At 43.5% G+C, this 20081-nt stretch overlaps 1 protein-coding gene across 1 annotated transcript in view; it reads left to right on the forward strand.

Moving 5' to 3' along the window:
- MED12L (mediator complex subunit 12L) overlaps positions 1 to 20081 on the forward strand; it is a 393053-nt gene that overhangs the window by 71457 nt on the left and 301515 nt on the right. Inside the window, exons 5-10 of the mRNA XM_027772371.1 lie at positions 3856 to 4025; positions 9079 to 9189; positions 10226 to 10495; positions 15272 to 15421; positions 16180 to 16279; positions 16595 to 16731. Of these exons, the coding sequence (XP_027628172.1) occupies positions 3856 to 4025; positions 9079 to 9189; positions 10226 to 10495; positions 15272 to 15421; positions 16180 to 16279; positions 16595 to 16731 (938 nt within the window). The remainder of the gene's footprint in view (positions 1 to 3855; positions 4026 to 9078; positions 9190 to 10225; positions 10496 to 15271; positions 15422 to 16179; positions 16280 to 16594; positions 16732 to 20081) is intronic.

Consider the following 20081-nt stretch of genomic DNA (forward strand, 5'->3'; position numbering starts at 1 on the left):
GCACATGCGCCGTAGAGAGAGAGAGAGAGAGAGAGAGAGAGAGAGAGAGAGAGAGAGATGGGGGGGAGGATGAGAAAGAAAGTCTCCAGGTTTGGTACTCAGACTGTGATCAGCCTTGTGAGAGTCCAGAGCCTTCTGCTGATCTCCCAATTCCTTTATTAATACTACTATTTTAGGCATGGACGAGTCCTTTGTTTTTCTCTTTAGGTTTTTGCCATAGGGCATGTTTGCTCACCTGAAGAGACAGAGAGAAGGAAAGTGAGAAATCACATCTCAGGGAGGATGGCCACGCTGCAATCCCATCTCCTCCATTCTCTCTGGATTTGGGGTACTCATGTATATGCTCCTGGTATGATTTTCAGGCCATGGGGTCCATGACTTGAAACTGGTCGGCCATGTGGGAGTCCAGTGCCCGAAGTACTATGCCACCTGCTGGCCCCAGGAAGGGTCTTCTTTTACGTAATGTGGGCCATCTTTCCTGCCACCCACTGTGTGCTTACTAGTTCACTTGTGTTTAGGTCTGAGGGTTGGGCATTCCACACCTGTTAGTGCAGTACTGACTCAGTTGTGCAGCCTTGAGCCCTTCTGCAGTCTCTGTGCTCTAAAATGATAGGGTGGATGGCATGAGCTTTGAGACCTCTTCTAGGTGAGCCTTCTCTTCTTACGGTTAGGCATTAATAGAGAAGGAGTCGGGGCTCTGGGATTCTTCCCATGCTAGGGAGAGCATGGCCCCAAACCCTGCCATTGTTTTCCATCGTGACCCCTGACACTGCTCTCAGTAGCATTCGTGCTCATAAAGTTTCAATAATCTGACTCCTTGGACCTTGCTGTCAGTGAACTACCAATGTGGCCAGGGTCTCTGAGTTGCTTGAATTTAGAACTACTCTATTTTCAGAGAGCCTCCTTGGCTACTCTTTATGTATTTTTCACGTGCGAACCTATCTTTCCCTCCCCATTTTTACTTTAATCTTTATCCATTCTTGCTTTCCAGGACCAGCAGTTGGCATAATTGCTATGTTGCTGGACTCCCATGTACTTGACCACGGTTCAAGTCCCAGACCTGGTGGCTTAAAACTCACTCCGGGTGTGTGTGTGTGTGTGTGCCCAAGATCCCGAGAGGAGAATGGAGGAGAAGGGATTGTGGTGTGGCCATCCCCCCTGGGGGGTGATTTCTCACTTTCTGTCTCTCTGTTTCTTTCTGGTGAGCACACGTGCCCTATAATAAAAACTTCTCAAAAAAAAAATTCCAGTCTTTTTTTCTTTTTATCACCTGAAACTGAGTCCCTGCTTCATATCAATTAAATAAAAATTTGATGGGTGGGGCCTAAGGGCCTATATTTGTGAAAAGCTGCCCTTGTGATTGTTTTGAGCACTCAGGCCTGAGAAGCAGTGCCCGGGTTCAGAGGGGCCATCTCGCCACCATTCCTAGGACTCCCCTTTTATTGGGGTTCCCGAAACCTGAGAGGAGTGTTGGTACTGTATTCCTTCACATTATTGAAGAGTACAGTCTTAGTAGCCATGTGTTATTTTTCTGTTTTTAGTTTCAAAGGAAATTTTTACATCTATTTTAATTGTTTTATACTAATCCACTCTAGACTATCTTATTTCTTAGACCTTTAAATCAGTTTGATTGATATGACAACTTAATGTCACTTAAACACAGCTGAAAGCACAATGCTAAGAGGCCTACATTTATGGATTCTCAAAAGGCATTCAGGTCATAGAATAGTAAATTTATCAATTAAAAAATGCATATATTTGTGAAAACATTCGTGCATACTCTAAAGAAAAAAGATGCCTATTAAATTATTTCATGATTGTGGGTGAGGGGATTACATTGGATCCTTCTTTTGTTTTCACAGCTACATTATAAGTTTTCTATAATGGACATTGTACTCTTCTATATATTTTTATTTTTATATTTATTTATTTATTTATTTATTTATTTATTTATACTCTTCTATATTTTTTAAAGCCAATCTGTAGGGACCAGCAGTTGGCATAATGGTTAATGTTGCTGGACTCCCATGTAACTGACCGTGGTTCGAGTCCCAGACCCGGTGGCTTAAAGTCACGCCAGGCACGTGTGCGTGCATACCCAAGATCCCGAGAGAAGAATGGAGGAGAAGGGATTGTGGCGTGGCCATCCCCCTGGGGGTGATTTCTTGCTTTCTGTCTCTCTGTCTTTCTGTCTCTCTGTCTTTCTGTCTCTCTGTCTTTCTCTGAACTTCCAGCGAGTGCACACGTCCTATACCAAAAATCTCTCTCAAAGATCCCAATCTGTAAAAGAAGATATACCCAAGATAAAGTAGCGGTATGTGAATGTGTGTTATTTTTAGCCCTCGAGGCTAAAATATTCTGTGGGGCTATTGAGAATAGTAGCATACCAAGAGCAAGTTAATAGCAAGGCTTGGCATACAAAAGCTAGGAGTTGGAGCCTCGTTATTTTTGTTTTCGCTTTTTATAACTAAGCTAAACTTGTCTCATCTGATGACTGGTATTTTGTTTTGTTGAACAAGTGAGTGTCATGAGACTCTTAGTCCCTCACGGGGGCACAAGAACATGATACTGACCGTTTACGGTTTTTAATGCTAATGGGTTAACGTTAATGACAGTATCTGTTATCAATACTTCTGGAAAAGTATTGAACTAAGAGCAGCATGTCAACCTCGTGCCTCTTCATCTTTTTGCTCTGGCTTATTACTGATGTTAAACAACTTTGGTATGCATTTGATTTTAATTTTAAATAAGAGAGTTAGAATAAGTGGTTTAGACCAAAACTTAACATTGGGAATCTCTGGGTTCTATTGTCAGATCGTTTTAAGCGTACTCAAAAAATGTAAACCAAAGCACTGAATTGCTCACAGCTGTGTGGCTTCTACTTGTTGGAATAGAATGTGCGAGAACCTCTTGCCAAATGATGGGCCAACGGTATTGTGTGGTCATGTCTTAGTAGGATGGTTTCTTCTGAAATGCTGTTTTACTAATGCTTGGGAAAATTTGGCTGTGAGCACGCAATTATTACATTTTTATCCACAGAATGGGCTAAAGTTGGCATCACATCCCTCATGGTTGCCAGAGGCAACACACTGATTTAATTTGTGCCCCTCTGGCAGACATTCTTGAATAATTTTAGTAACTTTTTTTTTTTCTTTTTTGTTTTTTTGCTGTTACCTTTTCCATTTTCTTTTTAGTCTTTCCTACCTTGAGTGGGCCTCTCCGGTTTCACCCTGAGTTTGGAGGCAGCTAGTGTTGGTTAAGCAGAGGAGGCTGGGTGGAGGTCCAGGTGTTGTCTGGGAAGGCAGCCTGCCCATGTCCCTGGCCCGCCCAGTGCAGTGCAGGTCAGACTGTGGTGAATGTCTGTCCTCCGGCAGGTCGGAAAGAGGCAGAGCAGGTCTGAGTTGGGCATGTTCGAAACCCAACGTGGAGCCTGTGGACGCTGGAGCTGACAGAGCTGCATGTGGGCTATTTTGGATTTTTTGGGAATGTAATTGAGATTTCTTCATGTGCTGTCTGCCTCGGTCCTGTTTCCCGCTGTGCCCTTGATATTTTGGTGTACTGACTGCTGTTTCCCGTGGAGGATCACCAGATGGGCCTAATTCGAGTGTGAACTCTCCTTCTCCTGGGTGAAGGGCCACAGATGTACTCAGTAGAGCTGCCTGTGTCTCCTGAGAGCTCCATCTTACACTCACATGCTTCACGTGGCGGCTTTGGGCAGGCTCGCCTGCCCGAACATTGCTTACTCACGCCAAAACCAGTTCTGCAGAATATGTCTGTTTTATAAGTACATCCCTCCTTGAGAAAATCAGAGTGGGAGAGAAAATTAATTCAGATTTTTTTTTTTTTTAAATGCAGAGTGGACACAGATATCTACCAGATACCTTCGAGAACAGTTGGCCAAGATTTCTGACTTTTACCACATGGCCTCCAGCGCAGGTGATGGCCCTGTCCCTGTGCCACCAGAAGTGGAGCAAGCAATGAAGCAATGGGAGTACAACGAAAAGCTAGCCTTTCACATGTTCCAAGTAAGCCTCCCAAGACATGCGAGGACATATAATGTGCTTTTTAAAAATTAAATTAATTAATTAATTTTATATTGTTGCCATAGGGTGTATAGGCTCGCTAGAGAGAGACAGAGAGAAAGTGAGAAATCACCCTCTGAGGGGATGGCTATGCCTCAATCTCTTCTCCATTCTCTTCTTGGGATTTTGAGCAAGCACACACATGCCTCCAGAGTGATTTTCAAGCCACCAAATATAGTATTTGAACCACGGTTGGCTATGTGGGAGTCCAGCCTTTAACCACTGTGCCACCTGCTGGCCCCACATGTAACATGCTTTTAAGGGAGCAAATTTCTTATAATTCAGTTTTGTACAGATTAAATTGTATCTTTGTATTAATCAGTATGCTCGAAGCAATCTGACATTTCTCACGTTGAATTACGTACAAGGCAGCACCTGAGCCCTGACATGATGGTGGCTTATACATACTGTACATACCGAACACAGGTCATCACGAGTATCAGCCTTTTTTTTTCTTCTTTGCCGTAGGGCATGTGTGTTTGTGGCAGACAAGAAAGAGAGGGAAAGTGAGAGATCACTCCCTAGAGGGGAAGGTCATTCCAAAATCCCTTCTCTTCCATTCTCTTGGGATTTTGGGCATGCATGCACATGTGTCCTATGACCAAAAAAAAAAAAAAAAAAAGGATTTTCAAGCTGCCAGATCCAGGACTCAAACCATGGTTAGCTATGTGGGAATTTAGCACCTTAATCACCATGCCACTTGTTGGCCCCAATGTCAGTTCTTTGCGTGCCATTAATCACTTCGTTTATAAGTTTGTACTTTACTGTACACTACACCCATGGTAGTATTCAGAATGAATAAAAATTATTATGGTGGATTTATATTATTGTGTTGTGATGTGTCTTGTCACTTTCTTGCACTCATCTAATGTGTGCTTTTTGTAGGATAAAATTACATTACTTTAGTGTGGTGTCACATTATATCTGTTGAAAAACATCTTATGGCCTTACCACACTCTGCAAGACATCTGCCTTTGAGCTTCTTGCTTATTGACCAGTTGGCTCAACGACCTTGTGGGAATGGATCTTGCTCATTAAGTGAGGAGTACCTGTGTACAAAACACCTTTGTGGCAATGCTTCCTATCTCTTAGACCTTTTTAAGAACTGAGCTATCCCAGAAAAAGGTCATGTTAATTAGGTTTAGCTCCAGTCTAAAATGCAACAGAGGTGAAGGGAGGGTGAGGGTGAGGACTGAACTCTTCCAATCTCTTATAAACAGTAATGACCAGAAGAGGGCGCTGGTGCTGATACTTGCCTTACTCTTGCAAAGGTGGAAGAAGAGGCATATTCAGTTGAAGTCCTATTACCTGCCAGACTTTCATTGCCTGGTGTCTTAATCAGATAGGGAAGGGGTGTGTGGTTTCTAATTTTCCTCTTTAAAACCTTAGTTATCATTTTAGGTGGTCAGTGACTTTTTTTTTTGGAGAAGTTTTCGCTATAGGGTGCGTGCGCTTGCCAGACAGACAGAGACAGACAGAGAGACAGAAAACAAGAAATCACCCCCCATGGGGGATGGCCACGCTGTAGTTCCTTCTCCTCCATTCTCCTCTCGGGATCCTGGGCACGCATAGACACACGACCAGCGTGAGTTTTAAGCCACTGGGTCCGGGATGCGAACCGCGGTCGACTACGTGGGAGTCCAGTGACATAGCCATTACGCTAACTGCTGGTCCCAGTGACTTTTTTAAAGTGGGAACAAACAGTCTTTTTAGGAGGTAACATTGTTCTTTTTTTGTTTGTTTTTAAATTTTTTTTTAAAGAAAGAATTTTGCTATAGGGCTGGCGTGTTTGCTGGAGAGACAGAGAAACAGAGACAAAGAGCGAGACATCACCACCCAGGGAGGATGGCCACACCACAGTCCTGTCTCCTCCATTCTCCTCCTGGGATTTTTGGGCATGCATAAGGATTTAGTCTGCACCTTGGACAAAGTGTGTCTCAGCATGCTTAATAGTTTTGGAAGAATCGCTTTATATAGTAACAGCATTGAAGTCAATATCTCTTATAGAAAGCAATTCAATCCTGAAGCAGTGAAAATAATTGAAACTGATGTTAAATTTTAAAAGTTTGTTCTGTTTTATTTTGCCTCATTCTGAAATGTAAATCATACCCTTGTACATACACACGAAGATATCCATGTGCAGAAACAAGGGCCAGGGCTCATCTAAGAAAAGCAGGTGGAGCAGAGACTGTTACGTTTGTAAAGATTCTGTTATGTTTGTTTTCTTAACTTACGCTCACTGACTCTCATATCAGTATGCAAAATTCTATGTCATTTTTCTTTTTTTTTTTTTTTTTTTTTTGGGGGGGGGGGGGGGTTTTTTTTTTGGGCCCCGCGCTTTGCACAGATAGAAAGCGAGAAATCACCATTGATGGCCATGCCACAATCCCTTCTCCTCCATTCTCCTCTTGGGATTTTAGGCACGCACGCACACGCGCCCAACGTGAGTTTAAGCCACCGGTTCCTGGCCTCGAACCATGGTCGGCTACGTGGGAGTCCAGCGACATAGCCATTACACTATCTGCTGGTCCCCCGTCATTTATCTTCTTTAAAAAGTATTTTAATTATTTTAAATTGTCAGGTAAAAATTATACATATCTTTTGCTCAATATGAAGTTTATTAAAATTTTAAATTGCAAAATTTTTTGTAATTCAGTTTTTTAGCACTTTTGGAATCTATTTTGGAAACTGGAAATTAGCAAAAAGAAAATACCTTGGGAACCAGCAGGTGGTGTAATGGCTAAGGCGCAGGACTCCCGTATGACTGACCATGGTCCAAGTCCCAGACCTGTTGCCTTGAAAATCATGCCAGGCACGTGTATATGCATGCCCAGAATCCCAGGAGGAGAATGAAGAAGGGATGGCAGTGTGGCCACCCCCGGTCCCGGGGAATGATTTCCCACTTTCCCTCTCATTGTCTCTCTCCTCTCCAGTGAGTATGTGCACACTATGGCAAAAACCTTAAAAAAAAAATACTTCTGTATCATGTAATGTCAGTGTAATCTTTCAAATACTGCAACTGGAAGTTAGCAGTAGAATATTTTCACAGAATTCTTGGTAATCATCATAGTTGCCCATTGATGACACATAAAACTTTTTAGGGACAAAATGGGATTTCATAGTGACTATTGGCTTCGTTATTAGAATGATGATTAAAGTGAATCTTTAAAAAAAAATTTTAAATTTCTATCTTGAATATTCTTTCATTCTGTGATATATAATATAAAATTATGACATGACAGAGACCAGCAGATGGTGTAATGGTTACATCGCTGGACTCCCACATAGTTGACTGTGGTTCGAGTCCCGGACCCGGTGGCTTAAAATTCATGCCGTGTGTGTGTGTGCATGCTCCAAATCCCAAGAGGAGAATGAAGAAGGGTTTGTGGCATGACCATCCCCTCTGGGGGGTGATTTCTTGCTTTCTGTTTCTCCAGCAAATGTGCATGTCCTGTAGCAAAAATCTCTCCAAGAATATAAAATAAAAACAAATTATGATATGACATTAAACACTTGTATTTATAGAATGTCATAGAAGAATATTTGTATGTACGTATATGAAGGCAATGGGCAAAATGTATTTACAGTGCTTATATCAAGATTGGTGGTCTTGGGCTAGCCAGTGACGTGGTGATGAAGGCAGCTAGATCGCATGTGGCTGACTGTGCAGTTCAAATCCTGGACAAGGTTGCAAAACATGCTAGGTGTGCCCAAAATCCTGAAAGGAGGGAACGAAGAAGGGATTACAGTGTGACCATGCCCCATGGGGTGCTTTCTCACTTTCCCTGTCTCTCACGCCCTCTGGCTAATACCTGCACCCTCTGGAAGATTTAAAAAGAAAAAAGGTATTTTGGAAAATTGTGGGAGTGTTGCTGTTTTTTAGTGTAATTGTATTAGAATATACATTTCTTAAAATCATGAATTCCTTTCATTTCTTTAAGACAAAGTTATATTGATTTTAAGGGTATATTTCATAGGTAGGTTATAGTACCTATAAAAACTCATCTTAGAGGTTTAGCAGTTGGCAGAATGGTTACATCACTAGACTCCCACATAGTTGACCGTAGTTTGAGTCCTAGATCTGGTGGCTTAAAACTGATGCCGGGTGCATGTGCACATGTGCCCAAAATCCCAAGAGAAGAATGGAGGAGAAGGGATTGTGGCGTATCCATCCCCCCTGGGGGGTGATTTCTTGCTTTCTGTTTCTCTTTCTGTCTCTTCGGCAAGTACACACACCGTATAGCAAAAATCTCTCTCTCTGTCAAAGAAAAAAAATCATGTTAGGACAATAAAGAAAGCTATTTAGGAGTCATTGGGTCTGTTTTTTTTTTTTTTTAAAGCTTTTTGCCATGGATGGGATGGGTGTACTTGGCATAGCAGATGAGTTGGGAGGGAGTAAGGAATCACCCCCTATGGGGTGCACCACAGCCCCTTCTCTGTCCTCTTGGGACTTGGGGCACGTGTGCACACATACCTGGCGTGTTTCTCAGGTTGCTGGATCCAGGACTTGAACCTCACTGTTAGCAATGAGGGAGCCAACACCTTAAACCCTGGACCACCTGCTGGCTCTCTGAGATGATGGTCTGAGCGGGGGGCCTTCCCTTCTTTATAATGATCACCACTAGCCAACTTTCCTCTCATGAGGAAGCATTCACATTCCCCTTAAGTGTAGCCAGGGGCTTGACATACCTTGGGAGTATGACAGCTTCTGAATTTTCTTTCTCATCCGAATTAATTGTTTTCAACTAGGAATGAAGTGGCTTATCCAAACATAACAGTATAGCCCCAGGCCAAATATACAGCCCCTACCCGACTCCCAATAAGGAGATTGTGGATTGTTTAGACTTTGGATTACTGTCAATGAGACCATGTTTAACTACAACAACAGAAACAATAAGAGTAAAATTATACTCACGCACAAGAATATTACCCTTTAAACATTTTAGTTGGTTTTTGTTTAACATTAACAGGGTCATTTTTATGTTGTCCATTTAAGGAAGGAATGCTAGAAAAACATGAATATTTGACGTGGATCCTGGATGTCTTAGAAAAGATCAGACCAGTGGATGACGACCTTCTTAAACTCTTGCTTCCACTAATGCTGCAGGTACAGTATTTGTGAACTGGAGCCCGGTGATTCTGTGGGTAAGAAGTAAGTCTGGCAAGAGCGATTAGGTAATTAGAGGTGGCCAAAGAAAAACATTTCCTATTGAAATGGAAGGGAAGTAGATCTTTGATGCTACAACATCTGAAGTGAGAAGTGGCTTCTAGTAAGTCTTGGTCATCCTTGGCATTAATCATGTTCATAGTTTTTACCCACATGCACTTATAAAATGATCTCCCCCACCTAGCTTTTTTCCTGTCACGGAGTTAAGCAAAGAGTTCTTTAAGTACTCTCTTCCCGTGGTAACAGATTTCCATAAACATAAGACAAATGATCTCTTTTTAAGAATACAGAAGATCTTTGACATTGTTTTTTTCGATTCTTTGAGCCCCGGGGGGGTAGGACACTTCTTTTGATGACCAGTCTAAGGTCTATTAAACTTCAGGTTATTTGATTATTTAAAAAAATATATATATATTGGCCAGGTGGTCTGTTTGATAACGCAGACATTGTGAAAGCATATCCCGTGAGCAGCAGTTCTCGCTCTCTCGCCATGCTTGGGTTCCGTGTGTCCTCCCTGAGACAATCTGTACCAACACAGCCTATTGCAATAGCCTCTAGCCAGGGGTGGCGATTGGGCTCTTGAAATGTGACCAGTATGACTTGATATGTGTGCTCCAAGTGTGTTCTAAGCATTTTAGCACACCAGGTTTCAGACTTGGTATAAAAAAAAAAAAGAGTGTATGGTGTTAATATTCTTATCTTGATTAAATGTTGAAATGATAGCATATTTGATATATTAGGAAAAATGACATTCTTCTTTTTACTTGTTTATGTATTTATTTGTTTATTTATTTAATGGCTGTTAGAAAACTTAAAATTACATATGTGGTTTCCATTACATTTTTACTGCATGGCTCTGATCTATATCTTGAAGGTTTATTTCCTTTTTTTCAATGGGAAAAATGCTGTGTTAAAACAGTTATTGAGCCACTATGTGTAAGACATGACTGACGTCCGGCGTCTTCCTCCCCCCCAGTACTCAGATGAGTTCGTCCAGTCGGCCTACCTGTCTCGCCGTCTTGCCTACTTCTGTGCCCGGCGTCTTTCCTTGCTGCTGAGTGACAGCCCCAACCTCCTTGCTGCCCACTCACCCCACATGATGATAGGACCAAACAACTCAAGCATCGGGGCCCCCAGCCCTGGCCCTCCTGGCCCCGGCATGAGTCCCGTGCAGCTGGCCTTCTCAGATTTCCTTTCCTGCGCACAGCATGGTCCCCTGGTTTATGGTCTTAGTTGTATGTTGCAGGTAAGTTGTTGGCCCTTGTGATTTCATGTTGAAATTCAGTGTGGGAGGGCTGGCCCCACAGCCTAGTGGTTAAAGGGAGCCAGATCTCACATGGCCAACTGCAGTTCGAATCCTAGCTCTGGTGGCTTACGTGGCATTCCAGATACATGTGCATGTGTGCCCAGGGTGCTGACAGGTGGGAGAGGTGGAGGAGAAGGGATTGTGCTGTGACCGTACCCCATTGAGGGGGTTCTGTCTCTGGCCAGCATGTGGATTGCCCTTTAGCAATTACACACACACACACACATACACACACACACAGGCAAAACAAAGCTTCAGTGTCGGAAACAGTTCAATTGGGAATAACATTTCCAACTTTCTAGTTTAATTTTCAAAGCTCTAGGCTTTTTCTCATCCAAATAATTAATACACCTACATTTTAACACGTTTTTATTTCTCTGTGTTGGCTCACACTGGGGGAGGATATGTCTCATCTGTCTAGAAGAAAGTGACTAGTTGTCCTTCACTAGGCTCACTCAGCAGTTCAGTGGAAAGTCCTCCAGAGAGCCTCGCAGTGTGTTGGCTGTCTCATTGTTCTTCTGGAAGGACAGCATTCTGTCTTCCTAGTTCACATCCAGATCTGAATCAGCGGTCAGGCTGTGTTTGTCTGCCAAGCATTGTGGCAAGGCGGTGGTTGAACACCCAGAGATATGCTGGTTGCTGGTTGCCAGGGTGATGCCATCAGGAATGAGGCTTAGTCTTGCCCTGAAGAGGCTCGCTGTTTAGTGTTCAGCTCACATTTCTTGATTTTTTTTTTTTTTTAAAGAGAGGTTTTTGCTATGGAGTGTGTGCCCTCGCCAGAGAGACAGAAAGCAAGAAATCACCCCCCCATGGAGGATGACCATGCCGCAATCCCTTCTTCATTCTCCTCTTGAGAATTTGGGCGTGCGTGCACACGCACCTGGTATGAGCTTTAAGCCACCCGATCTAGGACTCAAACCATGGTCAACTATGTGGGAGTCCAGCGACATAACCATTACTCCATCTACTGGTCCCTCTTGAGCGTTTAATACGTCCTGCTCTTTACTAAGGGACTTTGGAATAGGGCTGGCTCCAAAGACATGGTCTCCACTGTGGTAGCACTTACATGCAGTCGGAGACAGCGTCCTCCATGAACGGTTTCCGTGTAATATGACGCTGGCGGCCAGAGGCTCAGGAGGCCAAGGCAGCTGAAAAGGCTTTCTGAAGGAAGCTTTTTAATTAGGGAAAATGAAAAACAATAACAACAAAACAAACGAGTTAGAAGAGGTGATAAGGCTGTTTCTGGCAGAGGGAGCAGCATGAGGAATGAGGCTGCTCGGTCGTCTTGTGCTCGGGTTGGTATTAACGGAGCATAAGGGGTCGAGTCTGGGGGCAGGGTGCGGGAGAGTCCTGGTGGCTGCGTGATTGGGTTGTCGTCACGTGGTTTTCCACAGGGGTCTGTTTAGTTGTATAGTTTAGTTAGATTGTTCCAGTGAAAGTAGAGAGGAGATTTGTGGTCGTGGGAAGGTACGAGAGGGAGAAGCAAGGCAAATAGATCAGTTTGGGAGTGTTTCCATGAGTTCATTTTGTCCTTTAGGTTTTTCAAGTGGATACTTTTAAGAGTTTGTTGCACATCTGATTCTAAATGTCAGGGTAGACAATTGGCCAGTTGAGAATAATCCAAATCCTTGTCACTGGACAGAAATTCTAGAGGAGGTGGAGCCTGCAGGTAGCATGGTGGTTCAGGGTGCTGGACTCCCACGTGGCTGACCGCAGTTCAAGTCCTGGACCTGGCGACTTGCTTTCTCTCTTTCTTTCTCTCTCACTCTGTCTCTCCCTGGTCAGATTAAAATAAGTAAATAAATAAAGTTAAATAATTATTTTTAAAAAATTCCAGAGAAGTTGAGATTGCCTGGAGAGTTTCTGGTGAGAACAGATCTGTGGGCCAGAGATGTGAGGGATTCAGAAGTGGGCTGAGGGGCCCATAGGTGGCATGGTGTTTAAGGCACTGGACCCCCATGTGGCTGACCATGGTTTAAGTTGTGGACTCAGCAGTGTGAAAATCATGCCAGGTGCATGTACGTGCATGCCTAAAATCCTGAGAGGAGAATAGAGGAGAAGGGATTACAGCGTAGCCATCCTCCCTGGGAGGTGATTTCTCATTTTCCCTCTCTCTCTCTCTCTCTCTGTCTCTTTCTCTGGTGAGTACATGTGCCTTATGGCAAAAATCTCAAAACAAAACAGGAATGAGCTAAGAGCAAATCCACAGGGCAATGACCAGGAAGGTTGGCCACACCAGAGAGAGACTAGCAGGAAGCAAAAATTGCTATAGAAACAAGACGATGAGGCACCAGCCTATGAGATGGGAACTACTATTATTCCTGTAACACCAACGATAAAAGTGGTGGCATAGGTCACAGAGCCCATGTGTGGCGATGCTGGAATTCAAACCCGAGTAATCTGGCTCCACACTCACTGTGCTAAACTGGGTCCCGTGGAAAGTTTCAGAAAGAAATTCACAGCGGGCAGTGCCCAGTGTATCAGGGAGGTCGGGCAGGAAGATGGTTGACGTCGTGATGTTATGGCGGTCATCGATGATCCCAGGACTGTTTTAGCTGAATGGTAGGTGGGAGGCCAGATTAAGGTGGGTTGGGGAATAGGGAAGGATGAGGAGAAAGAGTCCAAACTGTTGTTTTCAGAAACACATTTACCAAGGGAAGAAAAGAGGATGAATAGTAGGTAGAGATGGCTGTGGGGTGAGCAGAGATTAAATTTTTGTTTGTTTATATTGCCAGAGTGTGTGTGCTCACTTCAAAGAGACAGAGACAGAGAGAGAGAGAGAGAGAGCGAGAGCATGCATGAGAGAGAGCGAGAGAGTGAGAGTGAGCGAGTGTGCACAAACAAGCAAGCACCCCCCAATGGGGTATGGTCATACTGTGATCCCTTCTCCATTTCTTCATTTCATCAGGATTTTGGGGCACACACTCACATCTACCTGGTGTGTTTTTTGAGCTGCTGGGTCCAGGACTTGACGGCATGGTTGGCCGTGCAGGTCTGGCTCCCTTAACCACAAGGTTATGGGAACGACTCTTGTTTCTGTGGGCAGATTTGAACATATTTTTAAGCTAAAGGTAAAATAGTTGAAGGGAGCAGTGTTTGATAGATCATTGCCCTGGACATGGGAGGGTTTGGAATTGGCAATGTAGGGAACACCTCCGTCATAGACAGAAACCAAGAACCCACCATCCTCACAGGCAGGAGGAAGGGAGTTGGGCCGGTGAAGACACATGTATTGGCGGGTTCAGGGATTTGACATTCTTGACATCGGCCATTTGATTTCCACAAGAATATCTCCTATGCCTCAGATTCACGTTTTTAATATTGAATTTCACCTTTTTGGAAAAAAAGAACAGTATTCATTCTCTAAGTTCGCACAGCTTGCTTGGCAGTACAGTGGTTGGTTAAGACCCCTCCCTTCGAATCATTACAGACCCGATTGTAAGCCTTGTACGCTGCTCGTGACAGTAACCTCGAGCCTCCGTTTCCCCACGGATGAGTGGAACAGGATGACAGCTCTTTCTTCATGACCTCATAGGGTTAAGGTTATGGTAACTGACACCTCCCAGGACAGTGACCAGCTCAGGGAAGGTGCTTACTTACACGGCAACTGCATCTACATCTGGGACGAAGCAGGGGAGCCGAGTGTTGCAAGCACGTGCGCTAGAATCCAACCTGGGCTGCTTACTGATTGCGTCTATGGCTTCTATTTCCTCCCTGTAAAACTGGGAAATAGCACTACCTAGCATGTGGGGTTAGCAAGATGGTCAGTTACAGTACTTCATGCAAGCCGGTTGAGCGAAAATGTTGACCAGGGTCTAGGGCAGGGTTAGGCAAGGTGCAGTCTGTGGCCCAAATCCAGCCCACAAGCTAGGAATAGGTTTTACATCTTTAATGGGCTATTGGGAAAAAAAAGTGTGGCAGAAACTGTAGGTGGCCTGCAAAACCGAAAACATTTGCTCTCCGGCTTTTTATAGGAAACATTTGCCAACCCCAACCCAAGCTCACTGTTTGCCCAGCATTTAAAGCTACTGTGACCTGATTCTTTGAGTGAATTTTTGTTTGTTTTTGAAGAATTCCTTAGAGATGACAAATTCTAATTTCATCTTTTTTAACTGCATGAAAAAATAGTTTCGAGAGATGGTTTTTCAGTGATAATTACTGCATTTCTATGATGTTCCCTGGGGTTTCTTTGCTGGGACTTTAGCTTATGAATTACAATTGTTATTAATTTCTCAATAGCTGTATGTCTTTCTTTCCAAATTAGTAACATTCTTAGTTTTGTCTCACCTCTTAGAAAGTTGAGAATGGGGTAAGTTGTTCTTTTTTTAAAATCTTTTTTTTAAGAGAGATTTTGGCTATAGTGTGTGTGTGCTCATCAGAGAGACAGATAGAGACAGACAGACAGAAAGCAAGAAACCACCCCTCGGGGGAATGGCCATGACATAATCTCTTCTCCTCTTGAGATTTTGGGCATGCATGCACACACGCCGGGTATGAGTCCTAAGTCGCCAGATCTAGGACTTGAATTGTGGTCAACTACATGGGATTCCAGCGAGGTAACCATTATGCCATCTGCTGGTCCGAAGACGTTCATGTCTGAAGCTCACTGGTAGGAAACTCCAACATAATCACGATACAATGTCATTTCTGCCGTTCAACTGTTCTGAACTTGCCTACTTCCTCTACATGTCTGGATTTTTCCTGCTTCTCTTTCAGACTGTCACTCTCTGTTGCCCAAGTGCCTTGGTGTGGAATTACTCCACAAATGAGAATAAGAGCACGAACCCAGGCTCGCCCCTAGATCTGCTGCAGGTGGCTCCCTCCAGCCTCCCCATGCCAGGCGGAAACACGGCGTTCAATCAGCAGGTAGACATCCTGAGCAGTTGGTTTGGTGGGTGTGTTTCTTCTCGAGAGGCATCAGGGCATGTGGGGCCAAACTGATGGTTTGTTAGCAAAGACATGTGGCTACCACTCCCAGCTCCCTGATTCTCTGGGTGCCCATGGTAAAGTATTTAGCCTCTTCTGGACTGCAGATAGTCATCCTCTTTACCCCTTCTTGCTGAAGGCAGTTCTTGCTCAGAATTCTGCCACCCAGACAGTAATTATAGTGGGAGTTACGATTTATGACTTGAATCCCATAGGAGTTTGTGATATTTGGTAATTGTCATATGTTCTTATTAGTTCCAGGTTATGTGTTTCAAAGATATCAGTAGCTTGAACATGTGATTATATGTGACTATTATTTAGAAAAGATTCCTGCCTTTTACTTAGCAGTTTTCTTAAGTTAATAAAACATTGCCATTGTTCTCGCACACAGCAGAATGGCTCAAATAGGATATTTTAGAACTTTGACCTTTCCAGATGGTGTCCTATAAAAAATTTCCCTTATAAAATGTTGTTGCAAGCATTTATTTTTATGAGCATTTATTATTGAAAACTGGCATTCAATCACTTCTTGTGAATTTTATAAATGCACTTCTAGGGCAACAGACCGCGTTTCCTGCAGTTCGGTTGAGGCTGTCGTTCACCATAGGATACTCTATTCATGCGGAAGAGGCTGACATGATTTAGACAGCCGCCGTGGCTTTCCAAGCACACGTTAATTAGAAACGATTATCTTTCAGGTTCGGGCAAGGATTTATGAGGTAGAACAGCAGATAAAACAAAGAGGCCGTGCAGTGGAAGTTCGGTGGTCTTTTGACAAGTGCCAGGAGTCAACAGCAGGTACAGAATACAACAGAAGAGTGAGTGCTTTCGAATGTTGAACTTCACGCCACATTTCTGAGTTTTGTAATCTACTTCCCGCGAACAAGGGAGCTTTTGACAGAGCCACCTGGTGAATTTTGAGGCCACGCTTCAGTTGATGCTTTTCAGACTTTGGCAGCCTAGAATGTCAAACTTGATTTTCTTGACAATTCGTGAATAGTAGATGCTGAGAATCATTTTTAAAAATTCCTTCTGCCTCTTACAGTGGTGACTTTGTACTGTGCTGTTTTGGCCTCACTTGACTCTAACGGCTTGTTTAATTTCTGTGTCTAGGGGTGACTATTAGTCGGGTCTTGCACACGTTGGAAGTCTTGGATCGTCATTGTTTTGACCGCACCGATTCCAGCAATTCAATGGAGACGCTTTATCATAAGATTTTCTGGGCAAACCAAAACAAAGATAACCAAGAGGTAGTGACTATTTCTTCTTTTTCTCTTTTATCTTCCTAGCATATCTTCTTCTTTCTCATTCTGTAAGCCCTGGTGAAGTCTTTCCTTTTTTTTAATTGCCACAAGGCACATGCACCTGTCAGAGAGAAACGGAGAGGGAGGGAGCACCCCTGAGCGGGGAATGATTGTGTCACAATCCCTTCTCCATTTTTCCATCCTGTTGGAGTTTGGAGCATGCGCGAACACACAGGTGGCATGTTATTTCCAACTTCTCTGGGGCTGGAATTTGAACTATAATCAGTCATGTGGGGTCTGGCTCCCTTAGCCACTAGGCCACGGAGCTGGCCCTGGTGAAGCCTTTTCTGTGACTATAATGTTTAATGAAGATAGGTGACTTTGAATTCATCTGTCGCTGGACTAAGAGGATCATTGTTGTTAAAATGAAATGTCCATTGGGCTGGCTTTCCTAGGTGTATCGATTGGAAATTTTTTTTCCTTTGACTGTTTTATCATCTCTTTCTATCAGTTTGGTTTTAGTCTTTACTGATTGGACTTCATATAGTGGTTTGCCTGTAACTCGGGAGACATGCATTTTAGTGTTTGCATGGCAAAGAAGAGTGCATAAATGCTTGTGGTCACGTTCTTTGAAAAATTCTTAGGTGATGTGTTAGGGTGCTTCAGGGAAATAGAACCAATAGAAAACATAGGTGAGTATAATACATCTAAATTCGTATCTACCTACTGAGAGAGAGAGAAGAGAGATATTTGTTAAGGAATTGACACGTGTGAATATGGGTGCTGGTAGGTCTGAAATTCGTGGGGAGGGAGGAGCTGATGGGGCAGTCTGGAGGCAGAATTCTTTCTTCCTCTGAGGAGCTTACTCCTTTTTTCTTAAGGGTTTTAACTGACAAGATGAGTCTCGCCCACATTATGGAGAATAATCTGCTTTACACAAAGTCTACTGATGTGAATATTAATTACATCTAAAAGAATACCTTTGCAGCAATATCTCTGGTGGCATTTGACCAAAAAGCTGAATTCCATGGCCTCGCCAAGTTGAAATACAAAATTAACATTCATAGGCCATTTTTATCTTATACTTTCCTGGGAATAGATTTGTTTCATTAATGAACTTCTTTACAAACATTGGATTTTCACTATTTTTTTTTTTCCACTCAACCTTATTTGGGGCAAAATAAAAAATTCATCTTCTTTCCACGATGGAAAATGCCAAAAGTATATTCAGCTTCTGCTAGCAATGCAGAGATCGGTTTTAGACACCTTCAAGGATGGAGCTGTGGCCCAGTGGTCACGTACTGCTCAGCAGAAGCCAGGTCCTGCGTGGCACCCATGGTTTGAGTCACCTGGTCACAGCCTAAAACACACTGGGCATGTGTGTGTTCCCGGGATCTGCTGGGCTGAGGGACTGGAGAAAGGGCGTTGTGACATGACCACGTGTACTGGGAAGGATGTTTCTCTTGCTCTTTCTCTCTCATGTACACAGGTTTGTGCTCTGTCATGAATAAAGAAAAAAGTTAGGGACAAAAACATAAAGACACCTTCCAAGAGTCAAACAGTACCTTAGTTAACTGAATATAAAGGCTTTGTTAAAAAAAAAAAAAAAAAAAAGAGAGAGAGAGAGAGGGAAGAAAACACCTCCGTCATAGACAGAAACCAAGAACCCACCATCCTCACAGGCAGGAGGAAGGGAGTTGGGCCGGTGAAGACACATGTATTGGCGGGTTCAGGGATTTGACATTCTTGACATCGGCCATTTGATTTCCACAAGAATATCTCCTATGCCTCAGATTCACGTTTTTAATATTGAATTTCACCTTTTTGGAAAAAAAGAACAGTATTCATTCTCTAAGTTCGCACAGCTTGCTTGGCAGTACAGTGGTTGGTTAAGACCCCTCCCTTCGAATCATTACAGACCCGATTGTAAGCCTTGTACGCTGCTCGTGACAGTAACCTCGAGCCTCCGTTTCCCCACGGATGAGTGGAACAGGATGACAGCTCTTTCTTCATGACCTCATAGGGTTAAGGTTATGGTAACTGACACCTCCCAGGACAGTGACCAGCTCAGGGAAGGTGCTTACTTACACGGCAACTGCATCTACATCTGGGACGAAGCAGGGGAGCCGAGTGTTGCAAGCACGTGCGCTAGAATCCAACCTGGGCTGCTTACTGATTGCGTCTATGGCTTCTATTTCCTCCCTGTAAAACTGGGAAATAGCACTACCTAGCATGTGGGGTTAGCAAGATGGTCAGTTACAGTACTTCATGCAAGCCGGTTGAGCGAAAATGTTGACCAGGGTCTAGGGCAGGGTTAGGCAAGGTGCAGTCTGTGGCCCAAATCCAGCCCACAAGCTAGGAATAGGTTTTACATCTTTAATGGGCTATTGGGAAAAAAAAGTGTGGCAGAAACTGTAGGTGGCCTGCAAAACCGAAAACATTTGCTCTCCGGCTTTTTATAGGAAACATTTGCCAACCCCAACCCCAGCTCACTGTTTGCCCAGCATTTAAAGCTACTGTGACCTGATTCTTTGAGTGAATTTTTGTTTGTTTTTGAAGAATTCCTTAGAGATGACAAATTCTAATTTCATCTTTTTTAACTGCATGAAAAAATAGTTTCGAGAGATGGTTTTTCAGTGATAATTACTGCATTTCTATGATGTTCCCTGGGGTTTCTTTGCTGGGACTTTAGCTTATGAATTACAATTGTTATTAATTTCTCAATAGCTGTATGTCTTTCTTTCCAAATTAGTAACATTCTTAGTTTTGTCTCACCTCTTAGAAAGTTGAGAATGGGGTAAGTTGTTCTTTTTTTAAAATCTTTTTTTTAAGAGAGATTTTGGCTATAGTGTGTGTGTGCTCATCAGAGAGACAGATAGAGACAGACAGACAGAAAGCAAGAAACCACCCCTCGGGGGAATGGCCATGACATAATCTCTTCTCCTCTTGAGATTTTGGGCATGCATGCACACACGCCGGGTATGAGTCCTAAGTCGCCAGATCTAGGACTTGAATTGTGGTCAACTACATGGGATTCCAGCGAGGTAACCATTATGCCATCTGCTGGTCCGAAGACGTTCATGTCTGAAGCTCACTGGTAGGAAACTCCAACATAATCACGATACAATGTCATTTCTGCCGTTCAACTGTTCTGAACTTGCCTACTTCCTCTACATGTCTGGATTTTTCCTGCTTCTCTTTCAGACTGTCACTCTCTGTTGCCCAAGTGCCTTGGTGTGGAATTACTCCACAAATGAGAATAAGAGCACGAACCCAGGCTCGCCCCTAGATCTGCTGCAGGTGGCTCCCTCCAGCCTCCCCATGCCAGGCGGAAACACGGCGTTCAATCAGCAGGT

The sequence above is a fragment of the Tupaia chinensis genome, unplaced genomic scaffold, assembly GCF_000334495.1.
Source record: "Tupaia chinensis unplaced genomic scaffold, TupChi_1.0 Scaffold000272_1, whole genome shotgun sequence".
In the NCBI taxonomy this organism is placed as follows: domain Eukaryota; kingdom Metazoa; phylum Chordata; class Mammalia; order Scandentia; family Tupaiidae; genus Tupaia; species Tupaia belangeri.